A 22,715-nucleotide genomic window follows, 5' to 3' on the forward strand; every position below is an offset into this window, starting at 1 on the left:
ACTAGTGTGTGACTCCCCTCGCCCACCCTTCAATCTTGCTAGATTTGTTATACTATCCTAACCTCAAGCTTCATTTTCAGTAGTCTCAGACTGGTCACCTTTTCAATTAGCTGAACCAATCATTTCACATCAGATGAATCTTTATTCTGCAAAGTGTTGCAAATCTTTAATTGGGCTTGGGACTTTGAAAAGATGTATATAATTATTTCTTCAGAATAGCATAGAGGGAGAAGTGAAGCAGAAAATGGACTGTTATAGTAGAGTATCACCCGCTTAAGACACAACTTAAGCGGGTAAGAGTCAGACATAAATCTGCTGGTCCCAGAGCAAAACATAGATCACATTCGGTAACTTAATGGCTTGTCAATGCAAGCAAATTTGTACCACTGTTTTTGGGTTTTTTTAAGAATTTATATAAGCTGTAAAAATGAAATGCTGACATTCAAAAAAAGGAGCAGGATGTTGATTACTTCTGCTATTTCCTAAAGACAGGGTACTTCCAATTGAGTCTTCACCATATGTCCTACAATATGTGAAAGCAGATACAAATAAAATGATGAAATAAAAAAAAATTACTAAGTAATTGTATTATTCCATTGTATTGTATTGTATTATTCCATTACTTATTCATTAAACATCTTTTCAGGATAGCATAATGTTAACATTACAAAGTTCAGTCTCTCTGAACACAAAAAAATTCCACTCTTACAATTCTACTCTAAAATAGAAATAAAACTAAAATTTCATGATCCTTATATATGTGTGTAAAACTTTGAACAAAACATGGGGGACATGTATAATTACTATGATGGGGTTTTTTTTCCTCAAAAACATTCTTTTACTTACCATATCATATAACTAGCAAAATTGGAATAGAATGATTTCACTTCAGAGTACCTTACCTCTCTTTCAAGGTTTTTGTTAAGTGTTTTCACTAGGTACACACAAACACCTCTCTTTGCACATTTCTAACAGAAATAAAAAAGGAAAGTTCTAAATCAAGGTGTTCTAAACCAAGTGAGATAAGAATGAAGAAAGAGCCACTGATACTCATGAACAAGAATACATTATTTCCAGATTTTTCTGAACATCAAGAGAGTTTTTTCAGCGGATTTACAAAAATGTATTTTTTATCTTTGGTACAGAAGAAGTATTGATGACATTAAACTCTAACAAGCTAAGCATTTGCCTTAGCTTGAGGAGGTTGTTGCTGGCGTTTTTTGTTTAGTAGTCAAATACTTTCCAATCCCTACAGACTAAACTGGTTTTTGGCATTCCAATGAATAAATAGAACACTATCCAGCTATTACACATTCTTCCCTCCCTTGCATTTTTTTGGACAAGATTTCATCAAGACAGCTGAATTTAACTTTGTGCATGACTGAATCAGGAGAGGAAAAAAATATTAACATTCATTCCAAGTGGTCTGTATGGGAAACAAAAGTAATTCTACCTACTAATATATGATCAGTATCTGACTCATAAGTGCATTTCCCTTCAAAATGTTCATCTCTCTTCAAAAGGAAATAAACAACTTAAACCTAGAAAGAATAACTCTCATTTTAGTTTTCTTTGGTGTGTTTAAAAGCATTACAGTTTTCAACTTTGTAATAAACACTTCTACAACTGAAGCAGCATTAATATAAAATAGTATTACTCCTTTTTCAGACATTTCAAGAGGCACAGCATGAGAAAATTTCCTAAATGTTTTATAATTTGTAGTAAGAACAGAAGAAGCAATGCTTTGACATTAAGTACAATAAATCTTTCCTCACCACACACAACTCACCAGTTAGCCTTGTTGTTACCATTTCCCATTCTGATTTATGGTGCAAGCAAGAGACAGGAAACACTGTCAGGATTTAACTTTTCATACTACTGTCCCTCCAACCCAATACACAAAAGCAGAGATTAAAAATCATTGCTTGTTCTCATTTTAATTTAATGACAGAATCATAGAATGGTTTGGGTTGGAAAGGACCTTAAGATCATCTAGTTCCAACCCCCCTGCCATGGGCAGGGACACCTCAGACTAGTCCATGTCACCCAAGTCTCTGGCTAACCTGGCCTTGAACGCTGCCAGGGATGGAGCATTTACCACCTCTTTGGGAAACTTGTTCCAGTGCCTCACCACCCTCACAGTAAAGAACTTCTTCCTTATATCTAATCTAAACTTCCCCTGTTGAAGTTTGAAGCCATTACCCCTTGTCCTACCACTACAGTCTCTAAGGAAGAGTCCCTCCCCAGCATCCTTATAGGCCCCCTTCAGATACTGGAAGGCTGCTCTGAGGTCTCCATGCAGCTTCTCTTCTTCAGGCTGAGCAGCCCGAACTTCCTCAGCCTGTCTTCATATGGGAGTGCTCTAGCCCTCTTATCATCCTCGTGGCCCTCCTCTGGACTCACTCCAACAGCTCCATGTCCTTTTTATGTTGAGGACACCAGAACTGTACACGAGTGGGATCTCATTAGAGCAGAGTAGAGGGGCAGGATCATCTCCTTCAACCTGCTGGTGGCGCTTTTGATGCAGCCCAGGAAACGGCTGCCTTTCTGGGAAATTTTCAAAACACAGTTTTGTCTATGCAGCTTCTAATGCAGTTAGAAATTCAGATTCAGTTACCACAACATAGTGATTCACTGCGTATCAGCTGATCTGTAGTAATATGTCAGACAGGCAGAAGAGCAAATGCTTTTACCTACATCTCCTCCTAATTGTTTGAATGTGTTGGAACACCTGGTAAATACAAGGTAGGCTACTACATGACTGTTCCTGGACAGTAACTCATTAAGATACATTTAAGACATACAACTTGGTCACTTGTTTAGATTCTTAATCTGAAACAGAATTAACCCATTTCAGCTCACAGTATCCTTATTATACTGTACATATATTTTTGCTGAGTACTCAGTCATTAGCATCAGATAGCCATGTAGCTGAACACAAATAAAAAAACCCAAAACCCAAAAATGGTCCTTGTCTCAAAAAGCAAGCATATGACAATGAGAACAATTTCAATGAAATCAAGACCATACCCAAATATCTAATGGGTGAATGCAAACCAAAACATGCCTGCTAAATAGGCAGAGAGAGGCCAGGCAGGAAAAAAGTTATCTGCAATGAGGCTATTCATCATACAACTGCTTTCTGTATTCAATCACATGTATCAAAAGTGCATTGGAACAGAAATGTATTATGAAAGCAGAGCTGGTTCTCTAATGGCAATTGGAAAAAGACAGGAAGAAAATCCAAAACTACCGAAAGGCCAGTTTGAAGAAAAATACTGTGATTACTAGCCTACACTACAAAGACTTCAGAAATATATAGCTGCTATTAGTTTCCCACTAAAGTAAGTCAACCACAGTAAAAAGCAATGATTCCAGAGTGCCAGTGTTAAAATTAAAGACAATTGTTCAGATGATATAAACCAACACAGTTCCAGCTTGTATCAATGAAAGATCACATTAAGCGCCCAAGAATATTAATGAATTGTTCATTGAAGACATTTTCCATTTACAGGTACCTGTTTCAAAAAGAAAAAAAAAAAAAAAAAAGAAAAGAAATCAAGAACACAGAATATGGGACCATTTAGGTACACAGCAGACATCTGGCAAAACAATGACAAATAGCAGAATTAACATTTAGATGTAGTTCTATTAAGACGAAAACTCCTCCACTGTTGGAATAAACTCATAAAAGCCCTTTCATTAAATCACTCTCTCACACTAACCGAGTCCTCTTCAATGCAATTTAAACTCATTATGCTAAATGAGCACTATTACATTTGCAATAAAATAAACATAAGTACAGTTTTTATGCTCGCCTACCAGGTAAATCACCCATTTAAAAATATTACAGATCTATCTGCTGCAGAGTACTTAAACATACATATTTGAAAGTCGGTGGTGCTTACTCTCTTTTTACTTGGATGAGTTGATCCCTGAAGCACACACATACACAAGTAAAATCATGAACTTTGATTTTTTTTTTTCCACTTACAAGTGATTATACTTTCTCTCACAGAAATTGTCCTACTACTTGGATAAATGATGCAATTACAAAAAAGAATTTGTCCTGTCTTCAGTATTGAACACTAACAAAATCATTGAAAGCATCTGCAAGAAAACCTGAGACATTAAGAGAAAAATGTGATGTCTTTTAGTGTCATGACCAGTTGTGTATTGTGATGATCAGATGCCAACTTGTGCCTCCTTTCTCCCTGTTTGTTCTAGCAATTGTCTTTTATACAGCACGAATCTTTTATCGCAGAGTGGAACACGCAAATCAACCTACTGCCTTTTGCAACAGGTATATAAAAAGGGGCTTAGCAGAAAATTAGCTGAAGATTTATCAAAACATGCAGTTTTTTGGAACCAGTGTGGCCAGTGTGGTTACCTAGTGTCATCCTTCTTCTTTGTGGAGGTTCAGTGTATACAAAAAAAGGAAGATGGGAGTTGAAGAAATGAAAATTTGAGTGAAACCACATGTAACTTTCCAGGTTTGATCATACAGGTGGTAAATACTGAATTTGCTTCTGCTGAGCAAGTTAAAAGCAACTGTCAGCTGAAATGAAACCAGTGTACACATAATAACACTACAGCAGGTTTAGGTCCACCTCAGGCCTATCTGAAGAGGAAAAAATGGATTCCTAGTCTCCCTATCTTCAGAAAAGACAAGATTATGATCCTGATACTTCAGTGAAAAACTCTGTAACAGTTACGTCTGATTTTGAAGACTGCTGAACCACCATTTGCTTGGTCTGCTGCACATACACATTCTTGTTTATGAACAGCAGATGTAAGGTAGCAATAGCCTGAGGAAACTCTGCTAACTTTGTATCACTTTTTAGGTTGACAGTGCTGCTAGACTTACCCTTTTCCTCATTAATTCGGTTAGCAAACTTGCAAGTTACTATACGTTGCAGTAGGGGCTAGGGACAGCATACTCTCTCGTTTCATTTACAATAGTGACACTAGAATTTTCTACAGAACACTAAATTGTATAAAACTATCAAAAACTTTAGAAATTGAAATTAATTTTTAAAGAAAAGAAAGTTCTTACAAAAAAAAAAAACCAAAAACACAAACCCACAAAAAAAAAACCCACAAAAAACACCCCAAACAAACCCACAAACACCAAAACCAGCCCACATTGGAAATGCAACAAAAATTCAGCTAGAATGAGCAGCAACAGAACTTTTACTATTTTATGGCTGCTGAGCACCCACTGACTTTGGCAGCTTCACAGCAGGTCACAGAATGTACTTGCACATCTCAAAGGATCAAAGCAGCCAGAATAATTTTACATCTTCAATTACAAGCTTAGCAGTGAGGTCAGCGACTAAGAAGACTGTGGGACTGAAGTACCATTTCCTTGCTAAAGGTGGTGCCTCAAAGTGTAACTTCAAGTAAAAGAATATCTTGACTGGCCACTTGTCTGTGCAGCATGAATTTCAGTGTCTGTTGTTCTGGCATTCATCACACCCAGTCCACTTGTTAAAACATTTATACTGCTTTGAGGGATCCCGGTCATCATAAGCAGTGAATAAAAAAGGAGACAAAATGCAGCTGATAATGCTTGTTACACTGGATAACCACCAAACACAGAAATGTTTCAGTTTCTTCATTAGGCAACATTATACAAGTCAAACTAGAACTGAATCAGCCTTAACTTTATTATCTTTAAAAGTTACATTAAGAAACACTATAGTATAGATCTGCTACTGTCTCTGTAGTACAAAGTACAAGTGCTTATACATGAACACTGCTTGCATGAACCAGTTAATATACTTACAGGAGAAAAATTATTTTTAAGGTAATCACTACCATAATAAAGTCACAGAAGTCAACAATATCGTTGTGCTTTTTTTTCTTAACAGACTACCGTGAAACTACACGACTTTGCTGTGATTTGTAACATGCTATGTAATGAGACTGGAGTCCCATTATCATGTCATTCTGGAATTTTTTTGTACAGGCAGTAGAAGATTAGGTCCTGAAGTTACTTTAGCAAATAAAGGAACCTGAAAGATCAGGCACATACATTCCATTTTTATATAAATACTTACTGTTAGATAAATGGTATCAGATATGCATTGTTTCCAAAACAACTGAATATTATGTACACTCAATAAGAGCAGGTATCAGCTCAGCTGTGCTGATAATTGGGACACTTATTCATAGACCAGTACATGAGACAAGTATCGAGGCTCAAATCAGAGAGAAGGTTAGAACAATGGAAAACAGAACAAAAAGGAATTTAAAGAAATTTCATAGTAGATATTCTATTTTATTTTCTTAACAAATGCCTTAACTGCCATATTGTTCAGATCTATGACTTTCTGTCCGCCTTTTAAATCCTCTACTAGAATACACCAAAGTATTTTCTGGAATAAAGAAAAAAGGTATTTCTGCATTTAACAAAACCTGTCAAAACCTGTTATTTACCAATAACATTCTAAGAAATCTGAAGGGAACAGCACACATGCTGTTTTACTGCTAGACGTAAGAGTCAATGTTCTCAAAAAAACCTGTGGCTTACGTAATAAGGCACCTTCACATTAAGTATTGCTCTCACGAGAAACATTAACCAAGGTAACAAGTACCTATAAAGAAGATATTCCTAAAAATAATTTAACAGTACCAGAAACAGACTAACCATGTGATGTTCAACAGAGAAGAAAAACACTCACTTACATCAACATGTCTCTTCAATCCATCCAATGTCAATTAAAACACCCAAAACCACAATTGCACTTGCTACTGAAAAACTTGCAGAACAGTCTTGGTCACAAGAAATAACTGGTCAGTTAAGTCAGTAATTTGTTCCAAACCAGTCATTTACCTTTTTGGTGCTTACATAAAGCACCAAATTGACTATAAAATACTCCTTGGTTTCTTCCAACCATACCAGCTCAACACAGACTTTACCCTCTGAATCTGCATAGTCTGTGGTATAGATACGACCCATGTAGTCATAAAGACCAGATGTCTTGGAAGACAGAACCATGCAGACTGGGGCACTGAAACACCAGAAGGGCTTTCCAGTTTCATCCAAGAGAGTAACATCCATCACGTAGCAGTCCTACAAACACAAACAGAAGAGATTATTTCCCTGTGCCACAGCACAGTAAGTAGATCTGTCCCTGATTTTAGGAGAAGTATCAAGGATTCAGAGAGCAATTTTTGGTACGAAGGCTAAAAACTCAAAATATAACTGAGAGTGCTCCACTGCAAAGCAAGAAATACTTAGAGGTTTCCTACAGAAAGCAAAATTGCAACCTACGGACATCAAAAACTGTGCTACAGAAGATAGCAATACCAACTCAATTCAGATATTATTTCTTAAACACTTTAGCATCTGTGTTTCTCAATTATTAGTTACCTTACCATTCAAATAATAATAGTCCTTTCAATATGAGAAAGAAACCTAAGTTTACATTCAGGTGCTAAACTTGTGTGAATGCAGCAATCTTTGCAAAGATACTCAGAGAGACCATCCCTAAGGCAGCGTACACACACAACAATTACCCTTATATGTCAACTATAAATGAAAGCTGTACAGCACTTTTTGAATGGCTGCAAGCTACAGTTCCCCAAAAGGTAATATTAAGGTATCTTTCTACCCACCAAAAAACTCTTCCTTTTAAAAAGCCTTGAAAATATTTCTTTATAACACTACACAATTACATCAATTTCTAATGCAAAACTCAGGATGCCAGTTCTTGGCCACTTGCAAATGGATGATTTCACATGTGCCTTAAAAGCATATGGACTGTGGGTCATGGTTAATATCAGCTGTTACCTACTCTCATGAGTTCTGAATCACTAAATGAATCAGATTATTATGCTGTATATATGCATTGCTTGCAGAAGTATCATATGCTCCAAAAGCATAAACAAACCAACATCATATATTCCATGCTAAAATTTGGAATGCTTTATTTCACTGTACTACATAGTTGTGCTTCCATTGCTTTAACATTCTTTCACTATTACCACACTTCAATCAAACAATACAGAGCAGATGGCGCAAACATAAGCATTAACGTGATACATACAATTTTCTGAAGTTTGGTGCTGTAGACTGTGCTGAAAATACAAAATCCAAAACAAACCTGATGATCATTTAATAACTTATATGAGCTATAAATCTACTTGAAACAAGGAAGAATTACTATTTTGTGGCCTGACATCTTGCATATGAAAGGTCAATTATGAAAAGTAAACCAGGGTGGCCTTGAGTGTTGGGGTTTGGTTTTTTTCTTTCCATGTATTTCCAACTACCTGTACTTCAGCAATTAATTTTTTTATAAAAAATACCCAGAAATGCCAAAAAAATAGCCTTTTTTTTTTTTTTTAATTCCTTAGAGTATCGGACAAAACTCAAATAAATTCAAAGCAGTGGCATGTTCTACTGTGGCTGATATTATTTCGCCTTCCCAAGTTTTAAAAGTTTTACAGATTTATGTTAAATGCCAAACTGAATTCTACCCACAGCTATGTGTTGACATGTGCAAGCTCTTCCCATATAATGAATGGTTAATAGAAAATAATATTGGTATTGTTTATTTTTTCCTAGAAATGAATACTCAGTAAATCTTTTGGTGTAAGCACACAAGACAAGGCTAAACTGAAGACTACAGCCATAGCTCTCTGTTTCCTCTGACAGTTCATTTGCCAGATATTTATGTACTACTCATGATTATTTTCATGGAAATAAAAATCCTGCCAAGCAGCTGTAAATCATTCAGAATCCTGGAATGGTTTGAGTTGGAAGGACCATAAGGATCATCTAGTTCCAACTCCCCTGCCATGGGCAGGGACACCTTCCACTAGACTAGGTTCCTCCACGCCCCATCCAACCTGGCCTTGAACACTGCCAGCGATGGGGCAGCCACAACTTCTCTGGGCAACCTGTGCCAGGGCCTCACCACCCTCATCATGAAAATAGATAAATAAATAAATTCTTCCTAACATCCAATTTGAATCTACCCTCATTCAGTTTAAAACTGTTGTCCCTTGTCCTATCACTACAGTCTTTGGTAAAAATCTCCCTCAGCCCTTCTCATTAGCCCCGTTTATATAATGAAAAGCCACAACAAGGTCTCTCAGGAGTCTTAATTTTCTGGTGTCTGCCCAATGGCACCAAAATGTCCTACCTCCTACTGTATGTTTTTCAAGCAAATGAAGCATATTCTGTAATTAAGTGTCAAGATCCTACTAACTTTAAGCATGCAAATAGTTCTAATGAAATTAATGGGATACACAGTAAAAAGAAAGTAAAATTAAATAACCTAATTCAAGTCTGAAATTTTTCAGAAGGCTGAATAAGCACCTATTCTGCATTATGGTTTTCAATGAACATTCATGGCAATCAAAGAAAGATGACAAACAATTCCTGTAAAAGTGTTTTCTTGTTAACTTGAATTCCTTCTATTTAGCAACATACAATATTTTCAATAAAACACACAGGGGAAAGATTTGTTGGTTTTTTGAAACCAACCAACCAACTCAGAAAAGTTCAGTGCAAACTGACAAAAAATGCAAGTGAACAAACTTGTCACTATGCAAACAAGAAGAAAAAAATTACCATGAGCAACTAGAGACAGGACTGAATGGAAACTGTAATCCAAGCTCAACTGTAGCTGATGTTCCTACCAAATACTAGTAAATTACTAAATTTTAAGAAAAATTTAAAATTCCTCATGCATAGGACAGCTGGCTGACACTGTAGGCTATAAAACAAGTCTCTGAATGGCTATGAGCAAAATACGACGTTATCAAAAAGTATTCCATTACACACTTAGGCAGGATTAGCAGAAATGACAGTTTTATCAATTTTTACTTTTTCCAAAGAAAGTGTCAAAATTGAAATCAAGTGCTGACCCAGTTCATTTTCAGTAGTGTTTAAGTTACATCTATCAGAATTTCTGGTACTTCTGAAATATTCAGGTAACTGAAGTACATTTAAATATATGTGCCTTCACTGCTATTGCAAAATCTATACAACTACATTCAAACTTTCTTTAAAATAATTTAATTCTTGTAGGAGTTTTATGCAAGAGAATGAGTGAGAATTCCTCTCAAATACGAACGGTTAACCCAGCTGACCCATATACATGACTCAAGAGCAAGGTGCTGGCTGCATGAATGTGGACTATATTTCAGCCTCCATCAGCATTTTAACATTCTCCAACAGCTTCCAACTTTCACTGCACATACACGCTACAGCAGAACCTCAGAGTATTTCTCCTGGGTTTCAAGACTTATTGCCTGCAAAAAAACCCAAATCAAACCAAAGGGGAAAAGAAAAAAAAAAAAAACAACCCACAAAAACTTCCCCCCAAAAAAACCCAAACAAAAAAATCCACCACCAAAACCCCTAAAATCAACACCACTCTCCCCCACCCCCCACAAAAAAAAAGCACATGGGCAGTACGTTTTTTGTCCAGCATTTCCAAACAAACAGTGCTGGACAGTCACAGCATCTTTGCTGAGGGGAAAGCACTGGAGTCACCACACATGTCTATAATGCAATTTAGACTCTAAGACAGGAAGGGTAAAACTTTTTATCCTCAAAATTCACACAATTTTTTGCAATATTTCAATGGCGTTTTTTTCCTAGTTACAGATACCTTCCACAAATAAAATAATTTCTAATTAGCTTATTTAGGATGCATAAACATAATTGTTTTGAGATAAGCACTTCCAGAAACAAAAAATATTTCTGACTGACCTTTACATTGCCTTTAAACACACCAGTTTCCCAGGATAAGCCAGGTGTCCCAATAAGAGGCAAGTGCTTCGTATTATCCTTTAAGCTTACGGCTGTGAGCTTCAAATATTCATCTGCAATGTCATCTGAAAATATTAACAATATATAACATTATACTACTACAAATCAAACTAAGCCCAAGTATACTGTAAATGTTCTCTCTGCTTGTCTTTGTGTCTTCGGTTTTCTCCCACTCACTGACACAGAACCCCAATACAGAACAGCTAGATAACAAGCACATTGCAGAGAATTAAAGTCACAGTTCAGGGCTTTGATTCTGTGATCCACAATAGAAGCAGCAGATAAAAAACAACTGGGTGTATTTGGGTATAAAAATCTGAATACCACCTAAAGGACTTATGCAAGGATGCAAGGAGTAAATTCCATGTTCAGTATTTCAATTTCATGCCACCAGTGCCTCCATCACTGCCCACTCTCCAAGAGTCAAGCTCAACACATAATGCATAAAGTAAATTACAAGACAGATACACACAACACCTCTTTTCTTAAATCTCTCTGCTCTGTCTGGTAACTCAAATAAACCTGTACAACAGCATATACGGATAACTATCAGTCCTCCCTGGAAAGGATATCGCATCTTTTAAGCTGACAGCAGCATACTTTGATTTGAGTCAAGTTTTCAAATTATGTATTTGTTCATTTTTTCAAATAGCTTTCCAAAGGCTCTTTTTTTGACAGAATTATTAAGACTTCTTTGTGATTTTTTTAATTATTATTATTATTATTTTGTCACTACACATAACCATATTTCTTTGGCATGTCTTCTTCTCCTCCCAGATCAACTTTTTTTAATTGCTCTTTTTTCCCTTGCTATCCGAGAAGGAAAGTTAATGGTCTAATTATAATTTGGTGTACATCATAACAAACAAGATCCCTGACCACAAAGGGAGGTGTGGGGGAAAGCATCACAGAGTGACACAACCAGATTTCTTAGTAGGACATGCCTTAAACAAATTCCCTTGAACAAGAGATAATCTCTTAAAAGAGCAAACAAAAGCACTACAGATCTCAAAGAAAAAATAAAAATAGAAAATGGAAAGGAATTAAGTACCTAGGACTTGCAGAAGACAGACAGGAAGGGAGAGAAGAAATTCCTAAGAAAATACTGCTTTTCAGGATCCAGTAGCAGGCCCTGGATGGTCAGATGATAATTGAAGGAGCTTGTACAGGTTTAAGATGCAAGTGGCAAAGGTGAAAAAAGAGAAAAGTGTTTTGCCTGTGGCTCTCCTTCAATCAAGCCCAAGTAGCAGCACGAGGCTGAAGACAGAAGCAGCAACATCAAAAGGATGGCTTTGAGTTAAAAAGCTAAAGCCTGCGTGAAGGAGCAGCAAAAGCCTTTGCCTGGTGGCTGCTGAAGACAGACAGCTGGAGGCAAAGTGACCAAAAAAGAGAGCTTCCCGTTTACCACAGAAGCTGGAAACTTCTCTGAATTGGTACTGTGGGGCCAACTCCCAAGAGATGCTTGGCCACAAACCAATGCTGGAAAGACATCACTCACAAGAGGGGAGTCCTAAGAATACTTATTGTGTGGAGGAAGCAGCTCAACACCTGTTAGAGGACAGAAGCAGCAGGTTTTCAGTACAGACCCTGTCTGGAATAAGAGTGTGAACACAGTGAAACCCACACGACTATGCCCAGAAGTATTTTGTATGGTTGAAGAAAAACGCATCACTCCAGTGATAATCACTGTCCTTGCAGTGAAGTCCTCAAGAACTCAGTGAAGAAAATGTAAGCAGAATTCACTTTCAGGACCCAGCTCAAAGTGCAGAAAAGGCTATTAAGTCGATACCTGCCCAAATGATTCAGTTCCAAACCTCAGTAAATCAAATCCAATGACAAGATTCCGTTCCAGATAAAAATACGTTAGATAAATAGTCAAGCTTTACTGAGTGAACACTGAAAGCCCACATTTAGAGTTGAGCTTTTATACAAGAGACTTTAAACATCATCAGTCAACAAGCACTTTTCCCAAGCACCATTCTGTTATCTGCCATTCAGATTCGAATGGAAGCAGCTATTCCTTTCACCCATCCAAAACAAATGAAAAATGTAATGGACTAAAAACAGATTGAAAAAAAGCATACTGCTAATAAATTAAGGAAGCCCAGGACATGACTACTATTGCATGGCATTAATAACATGAACTGCTGCACTGCTAGATGGGTCACCTGGTGAAGGTATAAGTTGTATTGCAGTTACTTCTTAATTTTAAGCTAGAATTGGAGGTAGGTAACACAGATTAGGAATCTAAAGGTCAATTATTCATGGATTAGTTAATCCAGTCCTTAATTTGTTTTATTTATTTTTTTATATAAAAGCTCCATTGTAAACCTCATATCCAGAAGAAAGAAAAAGTATGCCTAGAAATCAGCAAGAAGCTGAAGTGCTAAGTACTGAAAACTCCCCTTCCTCATCACAGTCAGATGAGAAAAGGAAATTAAAGGACAGAGCAAGCTGCGTTAAAAATACCAAGGGAAACAGAGGAAGGAAATTGGACAAGGCTTTCTTCAGTCTTATCTAGAATTTGTTTCATTGTCCCTTTTTAGTATCTACAGTCTAGAGTTTATGCAAGACACATATAGCAGCAAAGCAGCCCTTTAATCAGGTTAATATAGGTCATAGGGAACAAATACTTCCACATAAAGAGAATACCAATGTAGAGAACATGTACCACACAGGCAAACCTCAGGGAAAGAAACAAACAGCCCAATAGTTCAAAGGCATTTATTTTAGCTAAAAGGCAAGCAAGTTTGTTTTGCTAACCAAGCCTTTATTGCAAGTTGTAATCTGATTGCTACTTTCACAGGAAAGGCTGGGCTTTAACACTAGTTCTGGTGGCAACAACTGGCCTTACCATGCTGAAATGGTCATTGAAACTTGCAAATCAGTCTTCAAGGTGAAGCAAAAACATTTCAAATATATGATGTGATATTTTACAAACGAATCTCAAAATCTCTTTAAACGTATAAAAACCACCCCATTACATTTTGCAAGCATGACATATCAACTTACACCAACAAGGAATAACACTGAAAAGCCAAAGCTTAGGCTAACATAATGGCTACAAAGCTATGCTTAAAAAGTTGAAACCCTAGGTAAATACATTTCAAGAACGTTTATTAAAAAGCTAGATGTAGTATCATGGCTTCTATGAGTCATATGAAAAGCCTGTCATAGCTTCCTGACAAGAGAAGTTTTCTAATACTTCCAATTCCATTTTAAAGTATTTAGCATATTCACCCTACAGTATCCATCAACAAGACCATATTACCAATTCTGTTTAAATGGAAGGTAGCATAAAATATAATGCTAAAAACCAGCCAAAAGAGTGGAAGAGTGGCAAACCAGCTAGTTACTGCAGTGCAAGTATTAATAAAACAAAACAAAAAAATCTTAAGCCATATATACACCATCCACTTGGTTCGACGAACTGTGATATAACTTTTTTAATTTAATGTTAAGAACTTTGAAGAAAGAATTGAAAATAGAGCAACAAGATTATGAACAACATTAATGAAGACCAACAAAAAGCAGACAAAAAGAAAACTAGACATGAGCAGTAAATCAGTTATTCTGCAGAATAACAAATGGATACTCCCTGGTAACCTAGGAGTGTCTACAGCTTCCTAACGGAAGCAAAAAAGTAAGTATTTGACAAGTAGCTGACAACTCCTGTGTGTCTTAGGTAGTGGAAACTGCAATTGGCATGTCATATCCGTAATTTAAAATAAATCTGGATTGGGTAGAGCATTTTAAGAAAGAGCAAGACTTCTTTCTCACTATGCCAGAGACCTCCACGTTTCAGAGCCCGCCCAGAGAATGGGACAAAGAGTATCACTATAATGGAGCCTAAAAACAAAGCACAAACCATCAAATACCACCAGCTGGGACAAACCTACTCTGTTGGACACATTCAGAAACACCACGTTTACCGGAAGGAGCAAAGTGGACAACAAATTACCATGAAGATACGTGACAGCAGACAGCCATAAGCTGCCTCACTACATCACTTCTGAACACAAATCATGGAGGAAATAAAACTTTTTCCAAAAGGAATTTGGTGGCCTTCTATGATGGAGCCACGGAACTGATGGACAGGGGCAGAGCAGTTGACGTCATCTACCTGGACTTGTGCAAAGCGTTCGACACTGTCCCTCACAACATCCTTGTCTCTAAATTGGAGAGACATCAATTTGATAGATGGACCACTCGGTGGATAAAGAACTGGCTCGATGGCTGCATGCAAAGAGTTGTGGTAAATGGATCTATGTCCAGCTGGAAACCTGTAACGAGTGGTCAGTTAACCTGTAACGATCCCTCAGGGATCGGTGTTGGGACCGGTCCTGTTCAACATCTCTGTCAGCAACATGGACAGTGGGATTGAGTGCGCCCTCAGCAAGTTTGCCGACGACACCAAGCTGTGCGGTTCCGTTGATACACTGGAGGGAAGGGATGCCATCCAGAGGGATCTGGACACACTTGTGAGGTGGGCCGATGCCAACCTTATGAAGTTTAACCAAGCCAAGTGCAAGGTCCTACACCTGGGTCGGGGCAATCCCAGGCTCTGCTACAGGTTGGGCGGAGAAGAGATTCAGAGCAGCCCTGCAGAGAAGGACTTGGGGGTATTGGTTGATGAGAAGCTTAACATGAGCCGGCTTCAGTGTGCGCTCACAGCCCAGAAAGCCAACCGTATCCTGGGCTGCATCAAAAGCAGCATCACCAGCAGGTCAAAGGAGGTGATCCTGCCCCTCTACTCTGCTCTTGTGAGACCTCACTTGGAGTATTGTGTGCAGTTCTGGTGTCCTCAATACAAAAAGGACATGGAGCTGTTGGAGCGAGTCCAGAGGAGGGCCACGAGGATGATAAGAGGGCTGGAGCACCTCCTGTATGAAGACAGGCTGAGAGAGTTGGGGCTGTTCAGCCTGGCGAAGAGAAGGCTGCGTGGAGACCTCAGAGCAGGCTTCCAGTATCTGAAGGGGGTCTACAAGGATGCTGGGGAGGGACTCTTCCTTAGAGACTGTAGAGGTAGGACAAGGGGTAATGGCTTCAAACTTCAACAGGGGAAGTTTAGATTAGATATAAGGAAGAAGTTCTTTACTGTGAGGGTGGTGAGGCACTGGAATGGGCTGCCCAAGAAAGTTGTGAATGCTCCATCCCTGGCGGTGTTCAAGGCCAGGTTGGACAGAGCCTTGGGTGACATGGTTTAGTGCGAGGTGTCCGGGCCCATGGCAGGGGGGTTGGAACTAGATGATCTTAAGGTCCTTTCCAACCCTTACTATTCTATGATTCTACGATTGTGCAAGTACATGGAAGGGTCTAGATGACAAACGAGCTTATTGCCTACAGAACCATGGCTTCAGCTGCCTGATGTCCTGTCAGAGAAGAATCTCATGGCTGTCACACAGCTACAGGACACAAAACCGAAACAGTTCAGAAAACACTGGTGGTCATAAAACAGACTGCCTAACTAGCAAAGTGAGATGGCACCACAACTGTATCATGGACATTTGCTACTATTTGCATAAACATCAGCTTAACCTTCAACAGAAGTAGCTTTTAAGCCTCAAAAGAGTGATACCAACAAAACAGTGTGCCACATACTGCTTTCTTTTGTACAGCTGTATTGCTAGGAGCACAAAATTTTCAGTTTAGAAAACAAAACATGACATTCACCTTAAAAAAAAAATACCAACAACCACCACCAAACCCCATAACCCATCTCTCTGGCCAATTTAAAGATAAAATTACTTTTTTTTTTTAGGATATAAAGAGGACTCCTGTATTGAACAACACCTCAGGAGAGATTTCTATTGCTACATGGATAGACTTTCACTGAAGTTTTACCCTTATAAGTATTCCTTTATTTCAAGCTTGCAGCTTTTCTGGAATCTGAAAACATACACGTTTCAAATTCAAAAGACTACAACATTCCACACCGTGCAGAAGGCTACAGTCTAAATGGCAGTTCTTGGAGTCATCAGAAACAAATTAAAGTCACACGGGGAAATCTGCTCTAACACTGTAGAAGCACTGAAGCCTGGTAACAGTGCCCTCTATTGTCATCAACAAAAACAGTATTCTCTGAAACCAACAGAAGGCTCATTAGTACTGTTAGCAGAAAAATACGGGGGAGCAGTAATTGATTTACAGTGTTCAATGTTAATTGTTCAAGCTTAGTATTTTAATCTGTCTCTGCTGACAAAAAGACAGCTGTGTAGCTGTAGGCAGGACTGTGCTGAAGTTAAGTCAAAAGAGAGATCACCTACATATTTTGCAAAACCCTAGTAAAACTTTTAAGTTGGGCTGTACCTGAGCAAGGATAGCCAATTATGTCTCATTAAAAGAAATGCTAAGAACTGAATAAAAGCAGCGCAGTTAAAAACAATCACTGAAATAGTTTATCACACATCGAAAGGATGTCAGACTAGGCAACCTTAAGTTGACCTAAATAAAAGCTATAAAACTTACAGTTCACAGTATCTTCTACAAACGTATTTAAATATTTAATCTGTCAATGCACATAAAGTACTTGAAAAGAATACTACAGAAATAGGTCTCCAAAATGTATGAGGACAAACTTACTCTCCCTTACAGTGCACAAGTGGAAGGAACATCAATGTACACCAAAAGCCGTGCCACTGCATTATTAACTCAGCACTGAAGCAAACAAAAATATCCTGACAATCTGCAGAACTTGTATCTCATGCCTGACACTATGCCAGTTTAATAGGCAGATTTCATACAGACAAGCTTATGACACCACACAATGTACCGTGCAGATACTAAAAGAAAAAAAAGCAACAAAACAAACACACAACGAAAACAAAAATGCACCTTACACTGAAAAATCCATTTCAGTTTCTCCCCTTAAACCAGAAATATTGGATATAAGAGGAAGACATAACAGCAGGGATCATTTTAAAAACAGACCTTACTGTTCTGCCAACTCTACCTTTTCTGCAGGAGAGGCTCTTAAATGTTCCACACAGGTAGGTGCAGCTTCTACCGTGCATATCAAGATGTACACTGTAGTCATGTAGTCCGTATTCTGGGTCAACATCATCCAGTAGAGGTTTATGAGGTGGAAGGGCATATTTACTTTAAAATAATAACAGTGATAATCATCAACAACAATAACAATAGAATTAAGCAAGGGGGAAAGACTTAATAGAAAGAGTAAAGAGCCCTACCTTAGGAGAGGTTCTAAGAGGGGAAAAAATTATTAGAAAAATCAAACATCTCTAGTTCATCATACTTCTTTTAAGCTAATAAAGAGTCTAATACTTCTCATCAGCTGTCCAGTCTAGCCAAATGCAGAAAATATGGCACTCAACTTCAAAAGGTACATCTGTGAAACTCCAAACTATCGAGTTGTTTATGAAAAAAAAACAAAAACAAAAACCAAAACCAAAACCCAAAGCAAACCAACAAAAAACACATCAGCTGAACTATAAATTTAAAAGCCAACTAGCTACAGACTTCTCTGGAACAGCAGTTATTGAAAATTTTGTCTGTGTCTAACCTAAGAGAGAAGCTACAGCACACAAATGACCAGAAGAGTCCAAATCCCAAAGGCAACTGAGCAGCTCCTACATAGGATCCTATCTGGTAGCAAGGGAGACAGTGTGGCTCTTTTCACATTAAGTTATAGCCGGCATGTAAGACTACCAGTAGATCCTACAGTATCTGAGCAGAAAGCTGAGGGGATGGACTGGGGGAAAAATGAACCCCCAAAATCATCCTCTACAGGTAAAACACACCATCTTTTTAAATAGTTTACAGTGTATAAACAGGTATTACATCGTACACTGGAATATACACATAGACACAAATACTTCATAGGAAATCCAGCTACTTTTCCAGTAGGGCTGAAAGATAAATGCAGGCACCTTGCCAGTTTATCAGAATTTTTTTCTTTCCTCTTGCACAACTAAAGATAATTATTCTACTTCTTAAAATGTCTCCCTCTTTTCTAGGTCTTTCAGATAGGAAGAGGGAACAAAAAGTCTGCTTGAGAAAAGGAAGAAAGCATGTGCAGTGTATTTCTAACTTTTTCAATACAGCAAATACTGGTACACTTGTATGACTAAATTATCTCCTTAACAGCATAACAATAGCTACATTTGAGCATGAAAATACTTCTACAGCTTTGTATATAGTTACTGTAATTGTTGTTTATATTAACCAAGAACAGTTAATTACAGCCTAAATATAAACCTCTTACCAATTTTAACTGTAAAACTCAAAGCTTTATTCAAAAGGTTATCTTTATTACCCACAAAGGAGAACCCAAAACTTACACAGTAGCAGAACCCAAAGTGCTTCTCTCAAAAAGTTGATGATAATGCAGACTCGTCATAACAAAAGCAATTTCATTTTTCGCCTGAAAAGTTAATTAAAGTAGATGTATTTTCATCTGGCAAGACTTTTTCTTCATAAGGTCTTCCTGAGCATTAAAATTCATAGATAAATGCTGCTGCTTATTACTCTGCCGGTTACTCTAATAAGGTTAATAATGGCTTGCTTTAACACTTGGACTCCTATTACTGCTAGTATCTACTGCTACAAGAATACAGAATATATGTAAAAGATCACAGCATTTCTGTATTATGAGGAAAAGGATGGAAACTAGCTATGCTAGGGTAAAAGTTACCAGCAGTAATCCATGAATTGCACTTCTCTAACTTCTACTTACCACTTTAAACCAGATACCTAAAAAGAAGTCAAACAGGCCTTACTCCCAGCTACTAAATACCTAAGCATTAAGCTTATTTTATGTAAGGTATTATCTGCAAAGAGGCTAACATCAGTGAGGAATACAGAGCGACTCAACAGAAGTATTGAGTATCAAAGTAAAACCCCGGATGTCTTACCAGATTACATGCTCCTGGGAAAATGGTAACATATACCTTCTATAGGCCTATATACCTCAAAGAAAACTTCAGAGCTCAACATGAGAACTAAAGAGTGCCAAAGGTACCTATTTACTTCACGAACACAGAATGCTAGGATTTCAGCTTTAAAAAATAAAAATAAAAATGCATTTTTAAGTCCTACATTTGCAAACACGTAAGTCAACAGCAAAATAAATTATTCACTGCCAGCAGTCTATTTCTGTCCTGAAAAGTGGGCAACTGTTGTTTTCATCTCTCTGGGTTACCAAACAGAAAATTACATCCTCTACTTGAACCTTTTTTCTTTTTTTTTTTTTTTAAGCTACTTCTTTAGCTACTTTTCTGCACTTTTTGTAATGCAAAATTACAGCTATAAAGGATGTAATGAGAGAGATTTATCAATCATATAGAGTCTCTCAGTCTTTCTCTATCCAAACACCAAAAGGCCCACATAACCTGTCCTTGGTTGTCAAAATTATTAGCATCAGCAATTTCTGTTATGCAGCTATGTGAAAAACACCAAGATGTGTGGCATTTATGATTATCATACCCACCTACACTTAAATGCCTAATGTTACTCTCCCACATAAAAAATAAGAACAGCTGTTCAGAAAAGTAAGCATGAAAAGTATACCAGTGCAAGGCACTTGACGCTTAAAAACTTTGGAGAACTTAGTTATGACTGAACCATTTCCAGGTGCTGAAAGAGTTCTCTTTCCAAGCATGGGAAGGAGTGACACATTAGCAGGACCATAGGGACAACAGCAGAGGGACACCAATCTACTAAACTTCTGAGGATACAAAAGAAATGGCTGTTCACTTATCAGAGCTTCTCACAGATTGAGACAGCCCATAACAGGTTCATGCAGGTCAGCCAGTCTCATTTTCTAGGAACTGGACACCTTTAAGTAAGAGTGAAATAAATATTCCTTCTGTGGCTTTAAACAATTCCTCTGGTGATTGTGCACGTTTGAGGTAGCAAGTTTGCAGCTGGAAATGACACAGCTTAGAGCAATTATTCACAAACTCCCTCAGGGAAGTTCCTTGCCAGTGCCAAATAATATGTCTATGTCATTAGCATGGCTGGGGGAGGAATAAAGGGCTGCCACCTCTGAATTCAGTCCAAGAGCAGAACACCTGAGATAGGCTTCCATAGCACCTAACTGTATGCAACTTCAGGCAGACAACTAGGTGCCAGTGTATCCAATGCTAACACGCAGGTTCCTTTAGAGTAGAAACCTACTTCGGATGTTTTGCACTGCTCTCTAAAGACACTCATCTCTACATGCAGCCTACACAGACTAACCGCTTAACTTAGACACTTGATAGCAAGAACTGAATACCCCCAAAAGGGCAAAATGTACAGCGTTCCTACTGCTGGAGCAGGATATGACTACCTGGCAACATAGATTAAAGGAAACAACTAGCAAAGTTGCCTTGTGGGAATTCATTGCTTTGAGTGATGGGGACAGGGCAAGGCCTGAGTTAGGGGAAAAAGCACATCCCTCCTGAAACCATTCTCTTTAAAATGTCTTTAGGATATCAAACTTCGGCATGTGAAGAGTGCAAAATAAATACAACAGAACACAGAAATAAGATTAGTACAGTATCTGATATACTACGAAACATAACTGTTATTTTTATTAAAGGTGGATTTTTCGGAAAGTACAGATACTCCTGCAACAGCTCTTTAGAATACAATAAATCATCAACTAGCTGTCCCTACCTGCATTTTCTTGCTGTTAGTTTACACAAGATCTTTCAAAATACAAGGTAAAAAAGGAAGGTGGGGAAAAAAACCAAGAACTAAACCCCAACCTCCTCCCCTCAAACTCCCCAAATCCCAAACCACCAGGCAAAATAATCTGTTTCTTCAAGTCATAATACAGTATCAAAACAAAATGTTTATCTTACCTTCCAAAGTGCTACTACAAGTCCTGAATTTAGACAGAAGAGCCGGACAAGCTTATCAGCACCAACTTCTACACTTCTTTCAGTCAGGTTAGAAAGATGATATTCAGCAATTAAGGAACGATGACGAGGTCTTTGAAAAGAACACAGAGAATGTAGCAACAAGACTATGCCTCCTTATTTATGAAAAGTTCAGCCTAATTTAATTTTTTAACCCTGAAGACTAACCAACCGCACATGATGAAAACGATTTTGAAAGCATTCGGCATGCACAGCTATAAATTTTACTTCTGAACAACTACAGCATTCTAGCAGGATCTCAAAATCTAACAAGAAACAAAAGCCACCATAGGATGGCCTAATATAGAATTATAGAATCATAGAATCAAGTAGGTTGGAAAAGACCTTTAAGATTATCAAGTCCAACTGTTACCCCAGGACTCACAATATACTCCTTAAAAAAGCAGAAAAACTGATTTATTTGCCCAATATTTCAAAATGGCCACAAAATTACTTTATAATTTGTTTTTAATACTATGTTGGTACTAGATGCAATCACTGGACATCTGTCAGTATGAAGCAAGCTACTAAGAAGGTAAGTTCTTCCTCCACAGAAGCAAAAATCCAAGGAAAGGATCAAACTGTATATATAATAAACTAAAAGCTTCTCTTACAGGAAGCTTTTTTTTTTTAGAAAATTATTTCTAGATTTTGCCTGTAATTAAAGCAATTTAGCTCCATAATACCCTTTAACTAAAGGTCATACCTCACAGGCATTCTTATTGGCTAATGATACATAAAAAAAGAGCAGAAAGCAGAGTCTGTGTTACCTATTCAGAATGGAGAAATAACCTTTTTCTAAAACCTTTTGCAGATTTAGGCTCTTATTATAATCCAAACTGCTCCTAGCTTTCCCAATAGTTTCAAATAGTATCACCTACCACAACACGCTACTAGGAAAACAGCAACCCAAAGCAACTTCATCACATCACCTTGAACTGTCAGATTTGGAGAAGAGATGGGACATCAACCTTTTCTGTTTTTAAGTCAAGCAGGCTGGTATAAACACAGGGAATTTACCAAAGTCCCTGCACTAGCTCCTTATAGTCTTAACACTC

The 22,715-nt window shown here is 37.7% G+C and overlaps 1 protein-coding gene across 3 annotated transcripts in view; it reads right to left on the bottom strand.

Moving 5' to 3' along the window:
- Window positions 1-5,651: 5,651 nt before the first annotated feature.
- The window catches only part of FBXO15 (F-box protein 15), a 28,539-nt gene continuing 11,475 nt past the window's right edge, over window positions 5,652-22,715 (bottom strand). For all 3 annotated transcript variants that reach the window (XM_030489527.1, XM_030489537.1, XM_030489545.1), the window contains exons 6-10: window positions 21,601-21,730; window positions 19,093-19,175; window positions 17,745-17,890; window positions 10,733-10,857; window positions 5,652-7,078 (exon numbers count right to left, since the gene is read on the bottom strand). In XM_030489527.1, the coding sequence (XP_030345387.1) occupies window positions 6,809-7,078; window positions 10,733-10,857; window positions 17,745-17,890; window positions 19,093-19,175; window positions 21,601-21,730 (754 nt within the window). In that variant the 3' untranslated portion in view covers window positions 5,652-6,808. The remainder of the gene's footprint in view (window positions 7,079-10,732; window positions 10,858-17,744; window positions 17,891-19,092; window positions 19,176-21,600; window positions 21,731-22,715) is intronic.

This window comes from Strigops habroptila, chromosome 1, assembly GCF_004027225.2.
Source record: "Strigops habroptila isolate Jane chromosome 1, bStrHab1.2.pri, whole genome shotgun sequence".
Lineage (NCBI taxonomy): Eukaryota > Metazoa > Chordata > Aves > Psittaciformes > Psittacidae > Strigops > Strigops habroptila.